At 42.3% G+C, this 17,719-nt stretch overlaps 1 protein-coding gene across 1 annotated transcript in view; it reads left to right on the forward strand.

Annotated features, from left to right (window-relative positions):
* Positions 1-9,358: 9,358 nt before the first annotated feature.
* The window catches only part of LOC104165153 (engulfment and cell motility protein 1-like), a gene marked incomplete at its 3' end in the record, with an annotated part of 63,382 nt that continues 55,021 nt past the window's right edge, over positions 9,359-17,719 (forward strand). The window contains exon 1 of the mRNA XM_009704714.1: positions 9,359-9,508. Coding sequence (XP_009703016.1) covers positions 9,431-9,508 — 78 coding nt within the window. The remainder of the gene's footprint in view (positions 9,509-17,719) is intronic.

Below are 17,719 nucleotides of genomic sequence, written 5' to 3' on the forward strand. Positions count from 1 at the left end.
TTCCTCTGTCCCTGGGCCATGTGGATTTTAGTGTTGAGTAAAGTGTGCAGTAGAATTATGGGGCGACCACAAATTGTACTGAGTGCTTGAACGTGATGTATTAAACTCTAAGACAAAAGCAATTTACAGTAGTTTTCCTGTCAGAAGTAATCTTGATCTTTAAAATCTTAGTTCGAGTTACGGAAGACTGGGATCTTTTTTTGAATGAGTGCTCCTGGATGCCATCTGGGAAGAGTTATGGAGATTGTTGTTCCTAAGTTGTAACCAACGGCTGGTTTTAGTGTACTTAGAGAATCTTGTTACGGCAGAGAAGGCAACCTGCTACAAAAGCAGCTCTTTTTGCTCATTGTGTATACAGTTGAGTACAGAAAAGGCACAATATTTGAACACAGATGGGCAGACTAGGACTTCAAGAGTGCTTAGAGTTGTCATATCAGTGTACTCGGAGAGTGATGGAATACTTAAGGCTGGAAGGGACTACTGGGAGTCTTGTCCAACCCCTCTGCTCAAGCAGAGTCATCTGCTAGTCGTGGTTTTGCAATACAGAGATGAGCAAGCGATAATCTCATGTTAAAATACCCAGATCTTCTGTTACCAGTTGTCATATTTAATGCAGTTTACCAAGTTTTAGACAGGAGACATCTCCCCTGGAAATGAGCTGAGCGAGCAGGGTGTTGGCACTGCTGTTATCTTGTAGTCAAGTTTCTTCTGAAAGGTTTCTAGCGTCCCTCCAAAGAACCCTCTGCATTCAGGTTGTATGAACCCCGGGCATGCCCTGTTCTTGGGCTCTTCTGTATCTTTTTGCTTGTATTTTATCATATAGTGATCTTACAGTTAACCTGGCTGAATAATTGAGAAGATTGCTCAGGTATGCAAGGTCTTCCTGATCTAGAATTACAAATGATGGCCCCAAGGTATGTGTGAGCACTGGAAGGGAGGGTGGTACCTGGTTGGGATGTCCCCAGAACAGTGGTTCCGGGCCTGCAGGTACACACACTGAGCAGTGCTCAGCAAAGCAGGGTGGGATCAGTGTTAAGGATGGGCATGTCCACAGTAACTTTTTTGAGATGTGACTGTGTCCACGTTTGTTTTGATAGCATCTCTGTGTTCCTGTTTCCAAAGTGGGTTTAATAATGTCCGTTAAGATGCCAGATTGGTCTCAACAACCAGTATTGTTTGCGGATACAATCTCTTTAATACAGAGTAGCTCAAGTTAATCCACAAGTTTTAGCTATAGACAAGGTCTCTAATATTAAACGGTGCCATGCTTTTTTTTCCTGGGTGGCCATCGCTGTGTTTCCCATTTGCAGTCGTCTTCTTTTGCTGAAAGTCCTTCAGAGGGACAGCACTGGGAAGTCCACAGGTGTTAAGGGCAAATTCTTCTTTATGAATATGAGAGTGTGAACCGGCAGAGAGCTGGGGAGTCTACAGGGGTGGATTCAGAGGCTGTATCATGCTGAGAAGTCAGGAAAACATGGGGTGTTTTGACCGTTAGCTGTTTTGATGCACTGATTTCAGTAAGTGTAAGAGAAACAGTGCTGGTAGGAACACCTCTGTAGATGGAGCTGCTTTCTGCTGCAAGATTACTGACAGGTCTGGGTGGGTGTTTTTTTTTCCTTCTCTTCGTTTTTGTCATCTTCGAAGCGCGGTGTCAGTGCCTGAAGCAAAGGGCTGGTGTCTTCAAAACTTGTGCCCTCATTAGACTCATAAATGGTATCCAATCTTTCTTTTGCTGTTTCTTTTACTTCTGGTGAGCATGATGAGCCTCAGGCTGCTTATTCACTGTGGAGTAGCAATGTGTCTCTCTTTTCCACAGTACCTTTCTTTTGTAGAATGATTTCTTTAGAAAATAATCCTGTTTGTTTCAACCTTCGACATCCTGTCTGTGCTGTCAGCTAACTAGGTTGGTAATTTCCTTCAACATTTGCGCATCTCCGTTGCCCTCTCTTCCTCCATTTGACTGCTGACTTCCTGACTGTACCATTAGTTCCTCTGTGTGTGTCATAAGCACTGAGAGGGTAAAAAATTCTCTTTGTTTTTTATCCTGCTGCTTCATCTTGCTTCTAGCAGGAAGTTTAGGGTTTCTCCCAACCTTGAGCTTATCTTCTTGTATCTGTTATCTCCTTTGGGATATAGCCAGTCATCATTGTCTTGATTTGGTCTCTGCTGAAGCGAAGCAATAAAGTGTTATCATCTTGACTCAAGATGCTCTTTTGTGTGTCCTTTCTAGCCCCCTGATTTATCCAAATGCCAGAAAAGTCCCAAGTACCATAGCCAGATCATGCTAGTGCTGGGAAAGAGGACTATGGCTTTTTGTTATTTCTTTGCTCTTAGTTGAATTCTATTCAAAACTGCTTCTCTGAGTTATGGCAATTGTGACGAACTTTCTCTGTTTCTCTTCAGCATATTTTCAACCAGCCTCTAATAAACTTATTCCATTTCCAATTACATTGGACTCCTTTGGAGTGTGCTTAGCTTAAGCATTCAAAAGCATCCCCCCCACCCCCTCAAACAAATTTGCGTCCATCCTTTTGAGCTGTAATATTTAGCATTGCTTTATTTCAGTTGTTATTTCACAGTACCACTTTCCTTTTTCTTTTCTTCTCCCCTCCAACTTGCTTATTGCTGAAAACTTTCATTCTGTCCTTACAACCCTTTAAGAACAGCAGCACCACTGGGTGAAATTGAGGCTTCATCTTTTTCCCATTACTTCCCTCCTACCTCTCAGGTTATGTGGGACTACCCCAAGAGGTAGGAAAATAAAATGGTATTCAGCTGGACTTTAAGGGATTTTTTTGCTGCTTGCTTCAGTTAGAACCACCTGGAGTGCAGCCCAGTGATGAGAAACAACCCCAAATGAAGCAGCAAGCCCTGATAAACTGTGAAAAGTTTAAGTGGATTCTAATGTTTTATTCAGAGTAGTGTTTGACTTTGTTTCTGTGCTTGATACCTGCCATGGTCTTTAAATTCCACGTGCTAGGCAGGTACTGAGCACCTTTGAAAAAATCATGCTTTTTTTTTTGTGAAGCCTTACCTCATTGACTGCTAAGTTATTGTGGTGGTGGTTGTGGGGTTTTTTTTGTTTTGTGTCGGCTTTTTTTTTTTTCTTTCTTTAATTCTTGGAATACTCTTTTGAATACTTGAGTTTGGTACTTTCCTGATCTCTAGTTTGAAGGGCTCAGATATTAACATTTTTAGTAAACAGAGCATCTTTATCTGACTGGATGGTGTATGAGTGTTAACTGAATTTCCACAAATGTTCACATACCTTGAATAATCAAAACCAAGTTTTTAGTCCTCTCTCCTCTGAATTATAGACATGTAACTAAAAGTTCCTTAGTAGAAGGAGAGCGATCTTCCAAGAAGCGGGGGAGTTCAAGTTGAATAAGTACCTGACTTTTTCTGGTATGCTTCAATATATGCTTTAGAAGCAAAACCAGACAGCCTTGCTGGCTTGTATTCTGAGTACATCCAGTCTGTTGTGTTTTCTTCCACCTTTTCTTTTTAAGCACCCTTTAAAGCCTTTTTTTTTTTTTTCCCCCTTCCCTGTAGTTTTGAAGAGTACTTTTTTGAAAGTGGCCCTGCCAATGATAGTGAAACCTCAACCACATAAAAAGCTTCCTAAGGACAGGAACAACAACATGACTGTGGGAAGGGTAAAATACTCGGAATGAAATTGTGAAGAAAAGTTATGGGTATGTGAGAGTGAGACAGGTGATAACAACATGAATATTCACCATATTTCCTGGACGGCTTTGCCAGTGGCAAAAACTGTCTTGTTCTGTACATTTCGCACCCATATTCCTAAAATCTCTTCCAGTGCTAGGTTTCCAGATATTTTGGAGAGGAAGAGTGGTGTGCTTACACCTGAAGGGTCCAAAGCTCATTTTATTGTAATATTAGATGGTGCATTCCTGGGCTAGTGATGCATTATCGATCAGCAGATTGCGGGTTCAGCATCCAAGAAACGTTCCGGTCGGGAAGCAGATGGACAACTCTGAACTGTGGAAGTCTGTCGAGTCGGGTCAGGTCTTCCAGCGGTGCTGGTGGCTGCTGCAGAGGGGGTGGCAGCCCCCCCGGGTTGTTTGCTCTCTCAGATCAACCTCTCTTTTCCATCGCTTACTAGAATATAGCTCATGGCTCCTGTAGAGCTTTACCTTCCATTTGTGGCAAAGCATCTGTGGATTTTATCGACATGGGTCTGCTGGGCCTTTGACTCCTGTCTAGTTCAGGGGTGAATAGCACTGAAGGCGTAACAAAAGGGAAAAAGGCAGCACGAAAGGCTTTTTATGTACACAAAGTGTACATCCAGCCCCCTGGCTTCTGTGCCCTGTTGTTATTTCTTGCAGAGATGGTAGAGCGTGTTTACGGCTCCTTAGACTCGGCTGTTCAGTCATGCAGTTTAACTCCAAAAATAACTCTCTTGGGGGATATTAATCCAGCGTTGGATTATCTTTCTAAAATCGTTAATCAGACTTGGTCCCTGAGGGACCTTCCAGCTGAACTTGCCACTTACTTCTCGTTCGCTGGGGCGGCGGGAGCCGAGGGGAGGAAGCTGATGAGGTTTGACAAGAAGCGGTTACTTACGTAAGGTCCCGAGCGGAGGGACCCGTCTGCCTCCGCTCCCGCTGCGATTCCCGGGGCTCAGCTCCATCCTGCCTTGTCCTGCCTGCCTTTCTGCCCTCCCTTCCCTTCGCCTTGAAGAAATGCCGTGGGGAAAACCTGGGAGAAGCTTGAGGGGGGGGATCTGCACCAGCTCCAGGTGATTCCTATATACGCTGCCTTTTGTCCAGGGAGGAGAAAGCACATGCTTTGTTTTATTAAATTCTCAAATGCACGTGGCATTCCTTCGGTTGCTTTTTGATCATTAACTTCCTTACTTTGAGCTGTTGGTGAAATGACCTGGCCTGCTGTTCAAATATAACCTCTCCTCTCTAAAAGAAAAAATGAGCTGTTGTAGGCTGCCGTTTTCATATATGACTAGAACCACGAGTCACATAACTCCTATTAGCCTGCGTTTTTATTCCTGCTTGTAGAGTAAGAATAGAGTGTATTTCTTGAGAGATGTGCTCTGATAGCCTTGAGTTATTTAAAGTACTTTAAGATTCTTGTATGGAAAGCACCAGGGAAATTGCAAAACAAGTTGTTGTTTTGTTTTTTTTTAAAAAAAAGAGTTCTACTGTGAACTAATTTTGTACACAAATAAAATCCCATTTTCCATATGCAATGCATAGGTAGAAGGGGAAAATTCAATATATTTTAGTGACATACGTGCTCCCTCAGAGCCAGACAGGTAAATTGAGAGCTTGTGTGTCTGTGCTGATGCATTTTTGCATTAAATGTAACATACTTTGATTTCCAGCTTGAGTGTTTATCGCTCTGACTTGGTAGACCACTGGAAGCGCTGCATAGCATGGCTGAAATGCAGAAATATCCTGTATATGGTGATAACAGTAACTCACAGGATTTGCACTTTAATGGGCTAATCTGTCATAGTTCTGAAAAACCCTAGTGATGTAAGAAAGTGTACTCAAGTGGTAGGGATGTTTTGGTTGTGGTTTTTTTTTCCCCTCCAATTATAAAATAACGTGCTGCTGAGCATGGAAGTTGCTTAAACCTCCTCCAGGCTACAGCTGCCTGGAAAATAATGGGAAGTTGCCTTCCTTTTCCAGGAAAAAGGCTGGCATAACAAAAAGCCAGGACTGCGACTGGCCAACTTTCCTTGACTCTTCTTTCTTTCTAGTTTTTCATTCACATCGTGAAAATTGCTTACTAAATCGGAAGCATTTCACACCAGGGATCGTGCCTTCCTTGTTTTACTGGGCAGTCTCATAACACGCTGTGTGCCGCTGGAATAAATAGTAGGTAATTTGGAATTGTCAGCACTGTGGATTTTAGAATTTTCTTTGCGATCATAATTTTACGATGACAGCTAAACATCTCTTTTGGCCTAAAAAAAAAAAAAAAAAAGGAATATCTGTTTCTGGCATTGCCACATAGGTAGAACAAAACTAAATTGTCTTTTGGATGCTGCATTTGATTCATAAGATTATAAACTAGGAAAAAAAAAGTCAGCACATTTGACTGGGATGTCCACTGAGAAACAGAAAGAAGCTTGTAGTGATGATTTTATATATGCTTTTCAGCATTCAGACTACACTGATGTCTCAGAGTTGGTCGTCTCCTGGTGGGAGAAGTGAAACTACATCCATTTGTTAAAGATCTGTCACTTTGCTTTGTGTTTTATGACTGTATAAGCATACGTATATTAATAATTATAATTATGTAGGAGATCTGTGCTAGCCTACATTAAAAACTAGTCACTTTGAAATTGTCTTCTGAATGCCGCAGCAGACTTCTCTTCTACCTTGCTTTGGAATGCAAATGCTTATTTTCCATAACTGAATTTGATCAACTTTCCTTGACTCTTCTTTCTTAAACCATTTGCTTTCCTCCTGTGTGACTCGTTAAGACGGACCGCAACTCGCTAAAGCAAAATGGGGATTAATGCCCGCATTTGTCTGTGAGAGTGGAAGTTTTCTGCAAATTTATTGCTGCATGATGTTGTTTTGCTTTTGTAGTCGCGGCCAGTGGTCATCAATCAGCGTTTTTTTTCTCCAGATTCATTGTGAGCTTTGGAGTTAGCTGAGCTCCTAGGGACTGCGAGTTACCTTCCCTTTGCCTCTCGTGTTGAGACGGGACAGTGCTCCGAGTTACTTCCCTCTCTTCCCAGTTAAAAGAAAGTGTGTTTCCTCATGCGTTGGGTGGATTCTATAGTTTTTATAGATCTCCCTTGTCTGTCTCTCTAGATATGTGGCCTATGGATGATTTTGATTTTTTTTTTTCCTGCCCATGAAAACTGTAGAAGAAACATGATGAGGAGGAAAATAAAACTGTGGAAAAGAAGAGCTTACTCATCTGAAGCTATGCTCAGTCAAGTTAGTCTGGCAGGACCTGCTGATGCTCTTTTTGTGTTGTGGCCAGTAAACTCCAGGTTTGACTGAGGCTTCCAGTGTCCCTCTGGCCAGGGATGCGGTGCCGTGCCAGGGATGCGGTGCCGTGCCAGGGAGCGGGGGGAGAAGCCTGTCAGTCAGTCACTGGGTCAACCAGCTCTGCTTAAGTGCTTAAGTTTAATACCAAAATGTCGCTAGGCTGAGACTACCGAGGACTGTTCTGCCGAGGAGGTGGGAAACATCGTCACTGTGAGTGTGGGAGCAAAAAGGCGCCAAGGTCTCAGTTTCATTTGACTGTCGAGGTGGATTAACAGCTTATTGCTGCCAACAAGTCTCGCTTCTCCTCCCCGCCACGTTGTGCCACCTCTGGGAAGCTGTTTGACTTGAACGTGGTAAAAACGAGATGATTGAAAATACTTTTTTGGGGGTTGGTTGAGTCAGTGTGCTGCACAGCGAGGGGAAGTGCTCGTGGGAGATGGAAATGGTGGGAGCGTGGGGTGTCAGGGGAGAGAGGTGGCGGGGACTTTGCATCCCCTCAGGCTCTGGGGGGGAAAGACGGCCAAAAGGGAATGTCTGACTATTCTTAATGACCAGAAAACCAATTGCAGGCTTTAGTTGTGTTTATTCCCAGTCCCTGTAACATCTACCAAATGTGGACAATATCACCGTGTTTCTTAATCACGTTGTTTAGTCTTTCAAGGCACTTCCTGCAATCCAGTCTTATTTATAGACCGTCCATTGTCTTATTTACTGCCTTGTGCTTTACTTTGTGGTGATGTGCGATCCTGTTGGCATCAGAACTGCCATTGTTGGGAATAAATTGCTGGGGTGTTAAAGTTCATAAATTGCCTTTATAGTATGTGTTGAGACCCCTATGTAGAATGTGGCAGGGCTCGCCAACGACGGAGGACTGAGGCTTTTCAGAGTAGACCAGAGGAGGCACAGGAAAAAAGGAAAAGCAGAGCCGTATACATGCAGGTTGGATGCACTCCCACTTACAGTTACTGTGAGACGAAGGTACGGAATTTCTTGGTAAAGGAATGGTTCCATTATTTTGTTGAGACTGATCTGAGTTCATGCTTCTGCTGCGGTTGGAGAAGGGTGGTTAGACTGGGCTAGTTGAAGCGGTGACTGACGGCGGTTGGAGCCTTTTTTTCCTGTACCTGTTTGTGGCTTTTGGATGTCTGGTATATTCTGTCAGCTCATCTCTTGCCTTAGCTCTTTCAAAGGGTACGTGTGCAAGCATGTGTCCATGCTTTCACCACTTCCTTCTCTTTTCTGCTAAGAAGAAGTGGGACTGCACCCCTGGGGGTTTCTAGAGTTTCTCTCATTTTGTCGTACGTGATGGCGTCGGCACAGGAGGACTCGGCAAAGCAAGGAGGGACCTCGCAGCTTGCAGAAGGGTGCCCGGGTTGCCGTGGCTGAGGATTGCAGAGCTTTGCTACTTCAGCGGCAGCCCTGATACCACTGAGCTGGGAGAGGGGTGCAGAAGGTTTGCCTGCAAGCTCAGAAAGGCACTACACCCACTTGAAAAATACTTGTTCTTATTGCGAGGTTACAAACTTTGATGAACCAAAAGAGGCAGAACTTATATTCTGCAAAACCTGAGGATTTGGTTCTTCCCCTTTCTTTTCCTTCCCCAAAATTCGCAGCCTGTGCTATTTGACATGAGATCCCATTGATATTCATATTCTTGCAGAAGTATGACGTTTTCTGTAGCTGGTTATATCACTGTTTAATGTATACTATATCCTTGTGTATTCACGTGTCTGAGATTTACCATAAAGGAGTATTTATACATGGGTATCTCTGGATCTGTTAGGTGAGGATATGCGTGCGTATGTATATGTGGAAACGGCTGTGTGTTCTGCCTTCCTCCTGACATCCTGGTTGCTATAGTGCAGTGATCTATTTGTGAACACCCAGAAGATCATCGCTATAGTTAAAAGAAACAGTATTTCCTGGCCATAACTTCCTGGGCAATCTCTTCTCCTGGAGCACCAGCTTTAACCGATTCGGTCACGTTCCCTGGGACTCCGGGAGTGACACTGTAATGGGAGCTTCCTCTACTTTGTCGCTTTTCCCCACCGGCATATTTAATAATATTTAAAAATAGTTTCTCTATTGAAATCTAATGCATGCTGATTATTCACTGTACATTTCAGTGCTTCAGCCATCTTTCTAATAGACTGTCAAGCTGTGCAGCGTATTGTGGCGTTGTGTCCTGTGTTTGCTTCTGTAATATGTGCCGTTCCTCTGCTCTTGCACATACATACACGCATACGTTTTCATCCACCTACCCAGCCAGGCAAAATGCGGGAGACGAAGCGGCAGTGCTGGAGTTCTGTCTGAACTGCTGTATTATTTTTTTTTCTTAATTTTTTTTTTTTTCCCTTCTGCTGCAGGTGTGAATGAGAGAGACTCTCTGCAGTATTTAGTGTCCAGTTGTACTGGCTCCGAAGAACAGCAGCATCGCAATGCCCCCTCCTGCTGATATAGTGAAGGTGGCGATCGAATGGCCAGGTGCCTTCCCCAAGTTAATGGAAATAGATCAAGTAAGTGCCTGCGTCCCTGCGCTCGGCCGCCCTGTGCATAAATAAGTTCTCCGCGCATGTGTGTCTCTGCATTTAGGTTTACTTAGGTGCACACGTATGTTTCTGTGAGTGCATGTGTGGTAGAAGGGGTTTTTTATATGGGGGGTAACCCTCTTTCGCTTTTACTGCTTAATGTTTTTGATGTGTTTAGCATTTTTGGGGTTTTTTAATTTGCTTTTTCTTTTTGAACAGCTGCTTAAATAAGGCATTTACTGCTTGTGTGACCCACTTAACACTTGCGTACCTTAGTTTATTCAACTGTAAAATTGTGGTAATGTTGTTACCTCTGGGTGGAAAGTATTCAAATTTTTAGTCAGTGTTTTGCATTTGGAGTAGGATCATACTGAATGGTTGCAGCTAGTGCAGATTTTGGCACTTAAGTCGTGGTGCACTGTGAGCAGGGGGATCTTTGCTGTTCCATACAGGAATCTCAGGGGTTGTCCTGCTTAGCTGGTTATTTCTAATGGAATGGCCCCCGGGACTGATTGGAGTCAGCGTACAGAAGCTCACAAATTCAAAATTACGAATTAAAGAGTCTTTGTAGGAAATTCGGGCGAGGGGGGGTGGTTGGGAAGGAAACAAAGCAAATCAAGTTATACAAGTGCTGTGTTCTGGACTTCTCTGAGGTTTTTTATGGGGCACAGGTATTAATATTAAAAGCAACCTCTTTAATATTTAACAGCTTACCCATAACGTTTTGAAATCATACAACATGTTACCTGTTTAGAATAATTATTATTTCTGTAAATAGTGTTCAGAATGAAGGAAAGCATTTCATGATGTGCTTTAGATTCTAGTGTATCTGGGGACCAAGTACATTATAAAGTTCTATTGGAGGGGGGAAAATTTGAATTCATGCTGAAAATGTTTTACTGAAATGGGATCCTAATTTCTTCATGCAGTGCAATCAGTTTCACTTCTAGTTAACCCTTGTGTGGCATATGCCTGGGAAATTCCTGTGTGAACTTTGGAGAAACACGGTACTGGAGAGTGGCTGGAACAGCAGCAGTATGATTTTTAGGCACTCGGAAAGCCCCTTTAGAGGAAAGATGAGTTCCCAAGCCATTAGCACTTTGTAGTTTGGTTTCCAGACCTGCTAAGCTTCTCCATTTTCATTTGCTGAAGTTTTTTAGTAAGTGTATATCTACAGATACAAATCTTTTGCCTTCTGGAGTGAAGAATGTTTTACTTTTTTCTTCTTATATAACAAACGGTAGACACTGTATGCACTGTGTTCAGGGGAAGATGCATGTTAGTCGTGATGAACAACAGCTTATTGCTACCATGTACAGCGGGCACAAAAATGAACAAGTATTATGCAGTCTCCTTCCAAGCAGCAGTAAAATAATACCAAGATGTTTGTTTTTAATTTACAAAATGGCTTAAAGTAACTCTCAAAAAAACCTCGTGCCTTATCTGAAATACTAGCTTACTGTCTCCCAGCCTTGTTTTTACCTTCATTATATAAGATTTAAAGGGACAAAAGAGATCAATGCCAACTTATGTTGGGTAGAACTCTTCCAACCCAGCCTGCCAAGTTGTCTGCAAGCTTCCTCATGCCACTTTATGGGAGGAGGAGGAAAAAGAGGGAAAATAAGGTTGAAAGGGAGAAGGCTAACAGAAGCCTGCTCCTGATGCAGGGGGAAATGGGGGAATGAAGTTTTGAGGGTCTCATCCCTCACCTTTCTGACATGGAATATGCAGGTGGGGTGACAAGAAATGAGGCTGGGAAAGAAACATCCTTTCCTAATACCCAAGCATACAAACCTGCAGATTTGCCTTTTTCAGGGATGGGAGCAAAGTGGGAATGAGTGCTGAAGACGTGCAGGGTGATACATGCTTCTAATCACACAGCTCTGCCTTTGGTTCACTTGATGCTAACTTTTTCTCAGTCTGTTTCCTTTAAAACATCTATTTAGTTGAAGAGCTGTAGTGGTGGAGATGATTCATAACTCAGATGGCTAGCTGTCGGAGATGATAAAGGGGAGGAGGGAAGAGGAAGGCAGAAAAGAGAAATGACTTGCCCGTTGACCGGACGCTGCAGCCAGTGGCTGTCTCCCAGGTGGGATCTGCTCATTCAAGTACCATTTGACATGGATACAGAAAACCCTGAAAACTTTGCCTTACCAGTTTCTTACCTCTCTGATCCCTTACCAGCCAGAAAAACAGTATTTAAAAGAACAGCACTGTATTATATTACTTTAAAAATAACGACAAAAAACCATCACTGTACCGTGATGCAAGTTCTTTATCTTTCAGGGTGCTGAGGCTATTCCAAATATTGAAGTACAAATATCATATAAGAGATGAGAGGAAAATCTGGATTTTTTTTTTTTTAGGTCACTTGTATACGCTTGGTAGCATTTATTTATATTCAGTTGCACAGTATGCTAATTCACCTGCTGTGTATATGCCTATTTTGCTTAGCAATGAAGAGAATAAAATATTTTCAAAATCAGCAAATGTCATTGTGAAACCACAGTGATTGACAGTGGTGTACTGGAAGGTGTTAGGCCTGAAAAGAGCTCATGAGTATTTTTTCCACCAAATGTTATTAAACTTTACATTAAAAACCTCCCCTTCGGGTGCATGACTTCTGAGAACCTGGACTTCACGAGGCACAGACTTTTTCTAGTTGATGCTTCCCACTACGTTTCTGTAGGTTTGTCGACCTGGGTTCATCAATGACAGTTTTAATTTTAATCATGCAAAATTAGTCTCCCTGAGTTAGGGAGACTCTTTGGCTGCACAATTAATATGTAGTTAAGTGCTTTTCAGAACCAACCTCTGTGCCTAAACTTTGTTCTCATTCATTGAAAGGTACTATTTGACGTCGGGGTTTTACAACTGCTTTTTTTTCCTGGAAAGTTGTTTTAAACAAGGAGAGCGAAACTACGTATTTTTTACTGCCCTCTTCCTTACCAGGTAGGGGACTAGTTAAGTTGCAGTAAACCTAGCAACTGGCAGTTGCCCGTATGCATTAAAGCTAATTATAAAGCATGTGCAAGCTAATGTACTTTTCTGCTTTCTCCTTGAGAGATGGACTTGACTGAATTCAGTTACTCTCTTCCAGAATACTTGGTTTTTATCATTTGGGTTTCCCTCTATTTCTATCACTTTCCTTAATTATAAATTTGAAAAATAACATCTAGACTCTTCCCTCCTGCATAAATCCCTACTGGCAATGTTAGTACTTGGATTGGGCTGGCATGGCAAGGTTTTGGTAGTGGGAGGGCTGCAGGGGAGGCTTCTGTGAGAAGCCCCTGAGGAGGAAGGAGCAGCAGAGACAGCGGGTGATGAACTGACCCCAACCCCATTCCCCATCCCCCTGAGCTGCTCAGGGAGGAGGGAGAGAAATCGGGAGTGAAGTTGAGCCCAGGAAGAAGGGAGAGCTGGGTGGAAGGTGTTTTTAAGATTTGGTTTTATTTCTCATTACCCTACTCTGATTTGGTTAGTAATAAATTAAACTGATTTCCCCAAGTGGAGTCTGTTTTGCCCATGATTGTAACTGGCGAGTGATCTCCCCTTGCCCTTACCTTGACCCACAGCCTTTCATTGTATTTTCTCTTCCCCTCTCCAGCTGAGGAGGGCAGTGATAAAGCAGCTTGGGGGGCACCTGGCCTCCAGCCAGGGTCACCTGTCAGAGTACTGTGGTCAAAATTAATTTTTAATGGAAAGATTTGATTATGACTTTAGGAGCTGGGTATAGGGATGATCTTCCACTTTGAAGTCTTCCTGTCATGTAAGGGGAGGAATGGAAATGTGTTGGTGTCTGAATTTGCATTGGGATCTTCTTGTGGACTTTTTAGGGGTGCGATCTGGGGAAGAAATGAATGATAGACACTGACTGCCTGTTATCTTCTCCTCTCAATCTGCTGGCTGATTATTCTGGAAGATGTGAAGAGTAGGGCCCTACAGGCTCTGTACAGGTGAACCAGGGTGCGGGCTACGCTATCCTGTCTTCTCTATTTGTCCCAGAAATAGCCATTTCCTAAGAGAATGTTATTTATTGTGTTCGGATGGATATTTGCATGCTTTAATTTGTGCCCATTATGTATAACTCATTCTCAACTGTACGTCTTTTTTTACAGCACAAATTATTTTAGGTAAGCCAGTGCTGCTTTTAGGTTACCTGGATACTTCGTTCTGTGGATTTACAGCTTCACTGTTCCTGCTGCAGGGGAAGCAGCTTCCAGGAGAGGCACAGGATAGATATTTGGGGACAATAACTATTTTAACTTATCCCACTCAGATCCACTCTTGGGTGTTAACACAGGCTGTACTAAAACCAGATTTCTCTAAACTCCGAGATGAACTTCCTCACCACTGGAGGTAAACACCGTTCCTACAGAAAGGAATGGTTTGTAATTAAACTTGGCCATACAGTCACTTCCTCCAGGTTTACTTTTATCTATGAGATCATTAAATATAGATTAAATTAGCAGATGTGAATCTTTACTTAGCCAGAAAAAAAATTTTAGAAAAAAAACCAAAGCTTTGTTTTCTTTTCAAAGCACAGATCTGGTACAGTGGGCAAAGTTTACAGGAGCACTGTCGAATGACAGTTCCATGTTAATGCAGTGCAGTGCAGCACATGGGAGGAACCATGGGCTGCTTTACATTAATGCTTTCTCTAAGGTTTAGATTTAGTCAGCAAGTTTATCTTTTAAGAGTGTCTTTCAAGTTGTCTCTTCTTTCCTGCCATGTATGCTATAAATGTCAGTTTCATAGTTTTATTTTTTTCTTCAGAGAAGTCATTGTACTTCACTGCATATTAAAAGGAAACCAGCAAGATTTTTTTTTTTTAAAAGGAACTTTCAAATCGTTTTGGATTTCAGACCTAAATCTGGACCCTTGGGGATTGTTAATTGATTTAGTGCAGTGTTTCTCAAACTGTGGGGAGAAACGTAGTTCAAAAGGGATTGTGAAATGGTTAATTAGAAGGAAAAAAAAAAAAGCACATCGCTTCTGCCATGTGCGTGGACTAAGAATAGCTGTAGTTTCGGCAAGTACTGTCACTAGTAATAGCAATATACCGATGCGATCCTAGAATCACAAGTGTAAATATCTGCAATGTTAGTGAGCACCAGCATCGTTCAAGTGGTGAAGAAGAAAGGGATATTGATGTCTGTCTGTACCAGAGGCTGTACCGTGAAGTGTTGCTCCCTGCGCTTGGTTCTGGCGCCAGACTCTTGGCTCCCTCAAAATCAAGGGGTTTAGTGCTGAGGGGATGAAAGAAGAGAGAGGCTCTCACCTCCTTCCCACAAACCTGCAAAATTAGATGAACTCTGACCCAAAAAGTGTAATAGTATTGTAGTAGCTGCAGCTACTGATGCTTTTTGGTATGAATAGTGTGAAGATTTCCAATGTTGTTGCCCATGGTGAGTTTAAAGTAATTAAGGGAAACATCAGTGCCTTTAACAGCTGACAAGATCTCAGTTTCTTGAAGACAGAGGACTAGGAAGCAGCTTGGGGCAGGGGCATCTTACACTGCCTTACAAAAGTGTTCCCTGCCTGGATTTGCCAGCAGCAGCTCCTTGCTCTCAGGTTAGAGAAGGGGGTTAGTGCTTGGGGCCGGCCACTGCACCTGCATCTCAGCCCTTCTGGAGGAGGGGGACCTTTGGTTGCTGCTGATGGGAAGCTTCCCCAAAGATAGGTGAGCCAAAAAGTGGCTGCCTTTTCAAAAAGACTGGAAGACACTTGACTAGCTTAAGCCAGTTTGCTAAATGAAGAGCTTGCTTAAAATCAACTTTTAGGTGTTAAACAGACACTAACAATAATTTAATGAGTTTTATTGCTGCTTGTTGTACCTGTCAGTGTTTCGCCTTCACAAAACTGAAGATGAAACTGTTCATAAAGCAGTTGCTAACCAGCATATAAACATAGTGAAAATACTTAACACTTTTATAATCCTTTCAGTTTTGTTACCATCAGGGATTATTAACAGAACTGGTAAGGTCATCATATCCACTAACTTAATGTGCCATTTTCTATGTTGGACTAATGAAAGGTCTCTATTTTTTAATTTTTTTTTTTTGGAGGGGGAGAGGGTAACAAAAAAAGCTGTTCAACAACAAGAATAACCTTGGAAACAATAGTGCAGATGTTTTAGTACACTGGATATAATTCAGTGCACTAACACACATGTATACATAGACAGTACTTTCTTAACATAATGAAGCAATCATAGTTAATTAGAATGGGTGTCAAAAAATATGATTTCTTTTCTTACAGAACTGTGGGGTTGGAGGAATCATTAGAGCTCAAGTTCTTTGCTGTGGTGGCAGCCGGCCATCCTGGATAAAAGGGCAATGTTGTTATCACATGTTACGTTTTTTTAGTCTGGCTTGTCCAAAGCCACATTCCCACTGGTTGGTTGGAGGCTTTCAAGGCTGCGGACTGATGTCCCGTGGTGCGTGGCTGGGACCTCATCACTGAAAAATACATCAAAACTTTGTCTTATATTGTTGAATACAGAGATAGCAGCAGAGTTTAATAGGTTAGAAGAGGTAATAGCTGTGGAGAAGGGTTAGAAATTGTAAAAGAAATGGAAGGAAAAAGAAATAGAAACATTTAGGGAGTTACAGTTTTAATGGATGCTATTTATGCTTTCTACTTGGTGCTGTTTTCTACATTAGGAAACATTAGTTAAATGCAGTAGACAGTTGTGGTGTTTGTTTTGTTTTTGTTTTTTTTTTTTTTAATAGAAGTGGAAGTAGAACCAGCAGACGCTTGAGATCCTGCAGTAATAGTGTTCCAGTGTTCCAGATGTCCAACATAAAGGATATTCAGGAAATAATATTTTAGGGAAGAGATGAAACACTATTAATTCTCTCCTTGTTTTTATTTTTAGGCTTGTTTTTTTCCTCCTTCTTCTTTCTGTCTCTGATTTTGTTAGCTCCGTAGTGCTAACCAGAACCTCCCCATTGGAGGCTGAATTTTGCTGCCTGCAACTGGTGGCATTTTCAATATGAAGGTTGAACGTGACTGTAAGATTGTTGCATCTACAAAATTTTTTAAGAAACAGCTAGAGTCTCATCTCTTAAAAGCTAATTCTGCTGTACTTAAAGGAAATGTGTAATGATGAGATTCCTGGAGTTACACACCAATGAATTAATTACAAAGTACTTCATTCACGTTCTGGCCAGCTGGAGTAGTATCCAGGCACACTATACGATTCAATTATATTCTCCTTATAGAACTCCAAGATGGTCGTACAAAAAAGAGTAATACCAAAAATCTCACAGTACAAATTTTTTGTGCCTTTACTTTTGTACCCTGGTAGACCAGCAGTGTCAGTCATGAGCTGTGGGTTTGGGGTTTCTTCATTCAGTTTTCAAAGGTATGCTCACCTAATAAAGTGGTTTTGTGAAGAGCCACATCTTAAAGCCCTGCTTTGTATTTTAAACTGTATTTTAAAATATGTGGTGTGAGCATGTTGCACACAAACATGCTGTAATCCACAGCTGTGGGTCCCTGGGTGTCTTATAACTCTTCAGTGCTCTTGACTGGGAATTTTTCACATCCTTATTTGCAAAGTACTTGAAGGAACCGGGGATGTTATGGCTTGTTAGGACACTAGATGTGGAGTAAGAAGTTTCTGTAAAATTCTATTGTGATTTGTTGTTTTGTTTTTGTTAATAATGTTATGTTTCACTGCTTCCTTGTTGTACAGTCACTTTAACATCCTAAACATATGACCTGTGGGGCCATGCTTAGATCTGGTGAAATGCGGATTTAGGAGTGAGGATGTCTTTGGAAGAGGGAAGGGAGTAACTGAGGAAGCCACAGCTGAGAGCAAAGGGGAAGAGGACATGAACACCCAGGTTTCCCCAAGTCTTGTGTGCTCTGCAGAACCCCTCCTGCTCTATTTATACCAAAGTGTGTTTGCTGGCATGTTAAAACTGCCACCTTAAGGGCTGTGAACGGAGCCAACAAAAGCTGTCTCCCGTCAGCAGGCTGCCCTTGTTGAGGTGTTTGCCTGTTGGATCTGGGCTGCAAATGTTTCCTGCCTTGGGTTGTGTTGCTCCTGGGTTTTATGGTCTCTGTTACTGCGGTGTTGGGGTTCTTCAGGTATTCACTCCCTCTGGTGCACCCCTGAGTTAGGGAAACCCTCTTCTCTCCGTCTTTTACAGATGCCTGATGCCTAATTAACAAGTCTGGTCTCACTAA

This window comes from Cariama cristata, unplaced genomic scaffold (assembly GCF_000690535.1).
Source record: "Cariama cristata isolate BGI_N322 unplaced genomic scaffold, ASM69053v1 scaffold5417, whole genome shotgun sequence".
Taxonomy (NCBI): domain Eukaryota; kingdom Metazoa; phylum Chordata; class Aves; order Cariamiformes; family Cariamidae; genus Cariama; species Cariama cristata.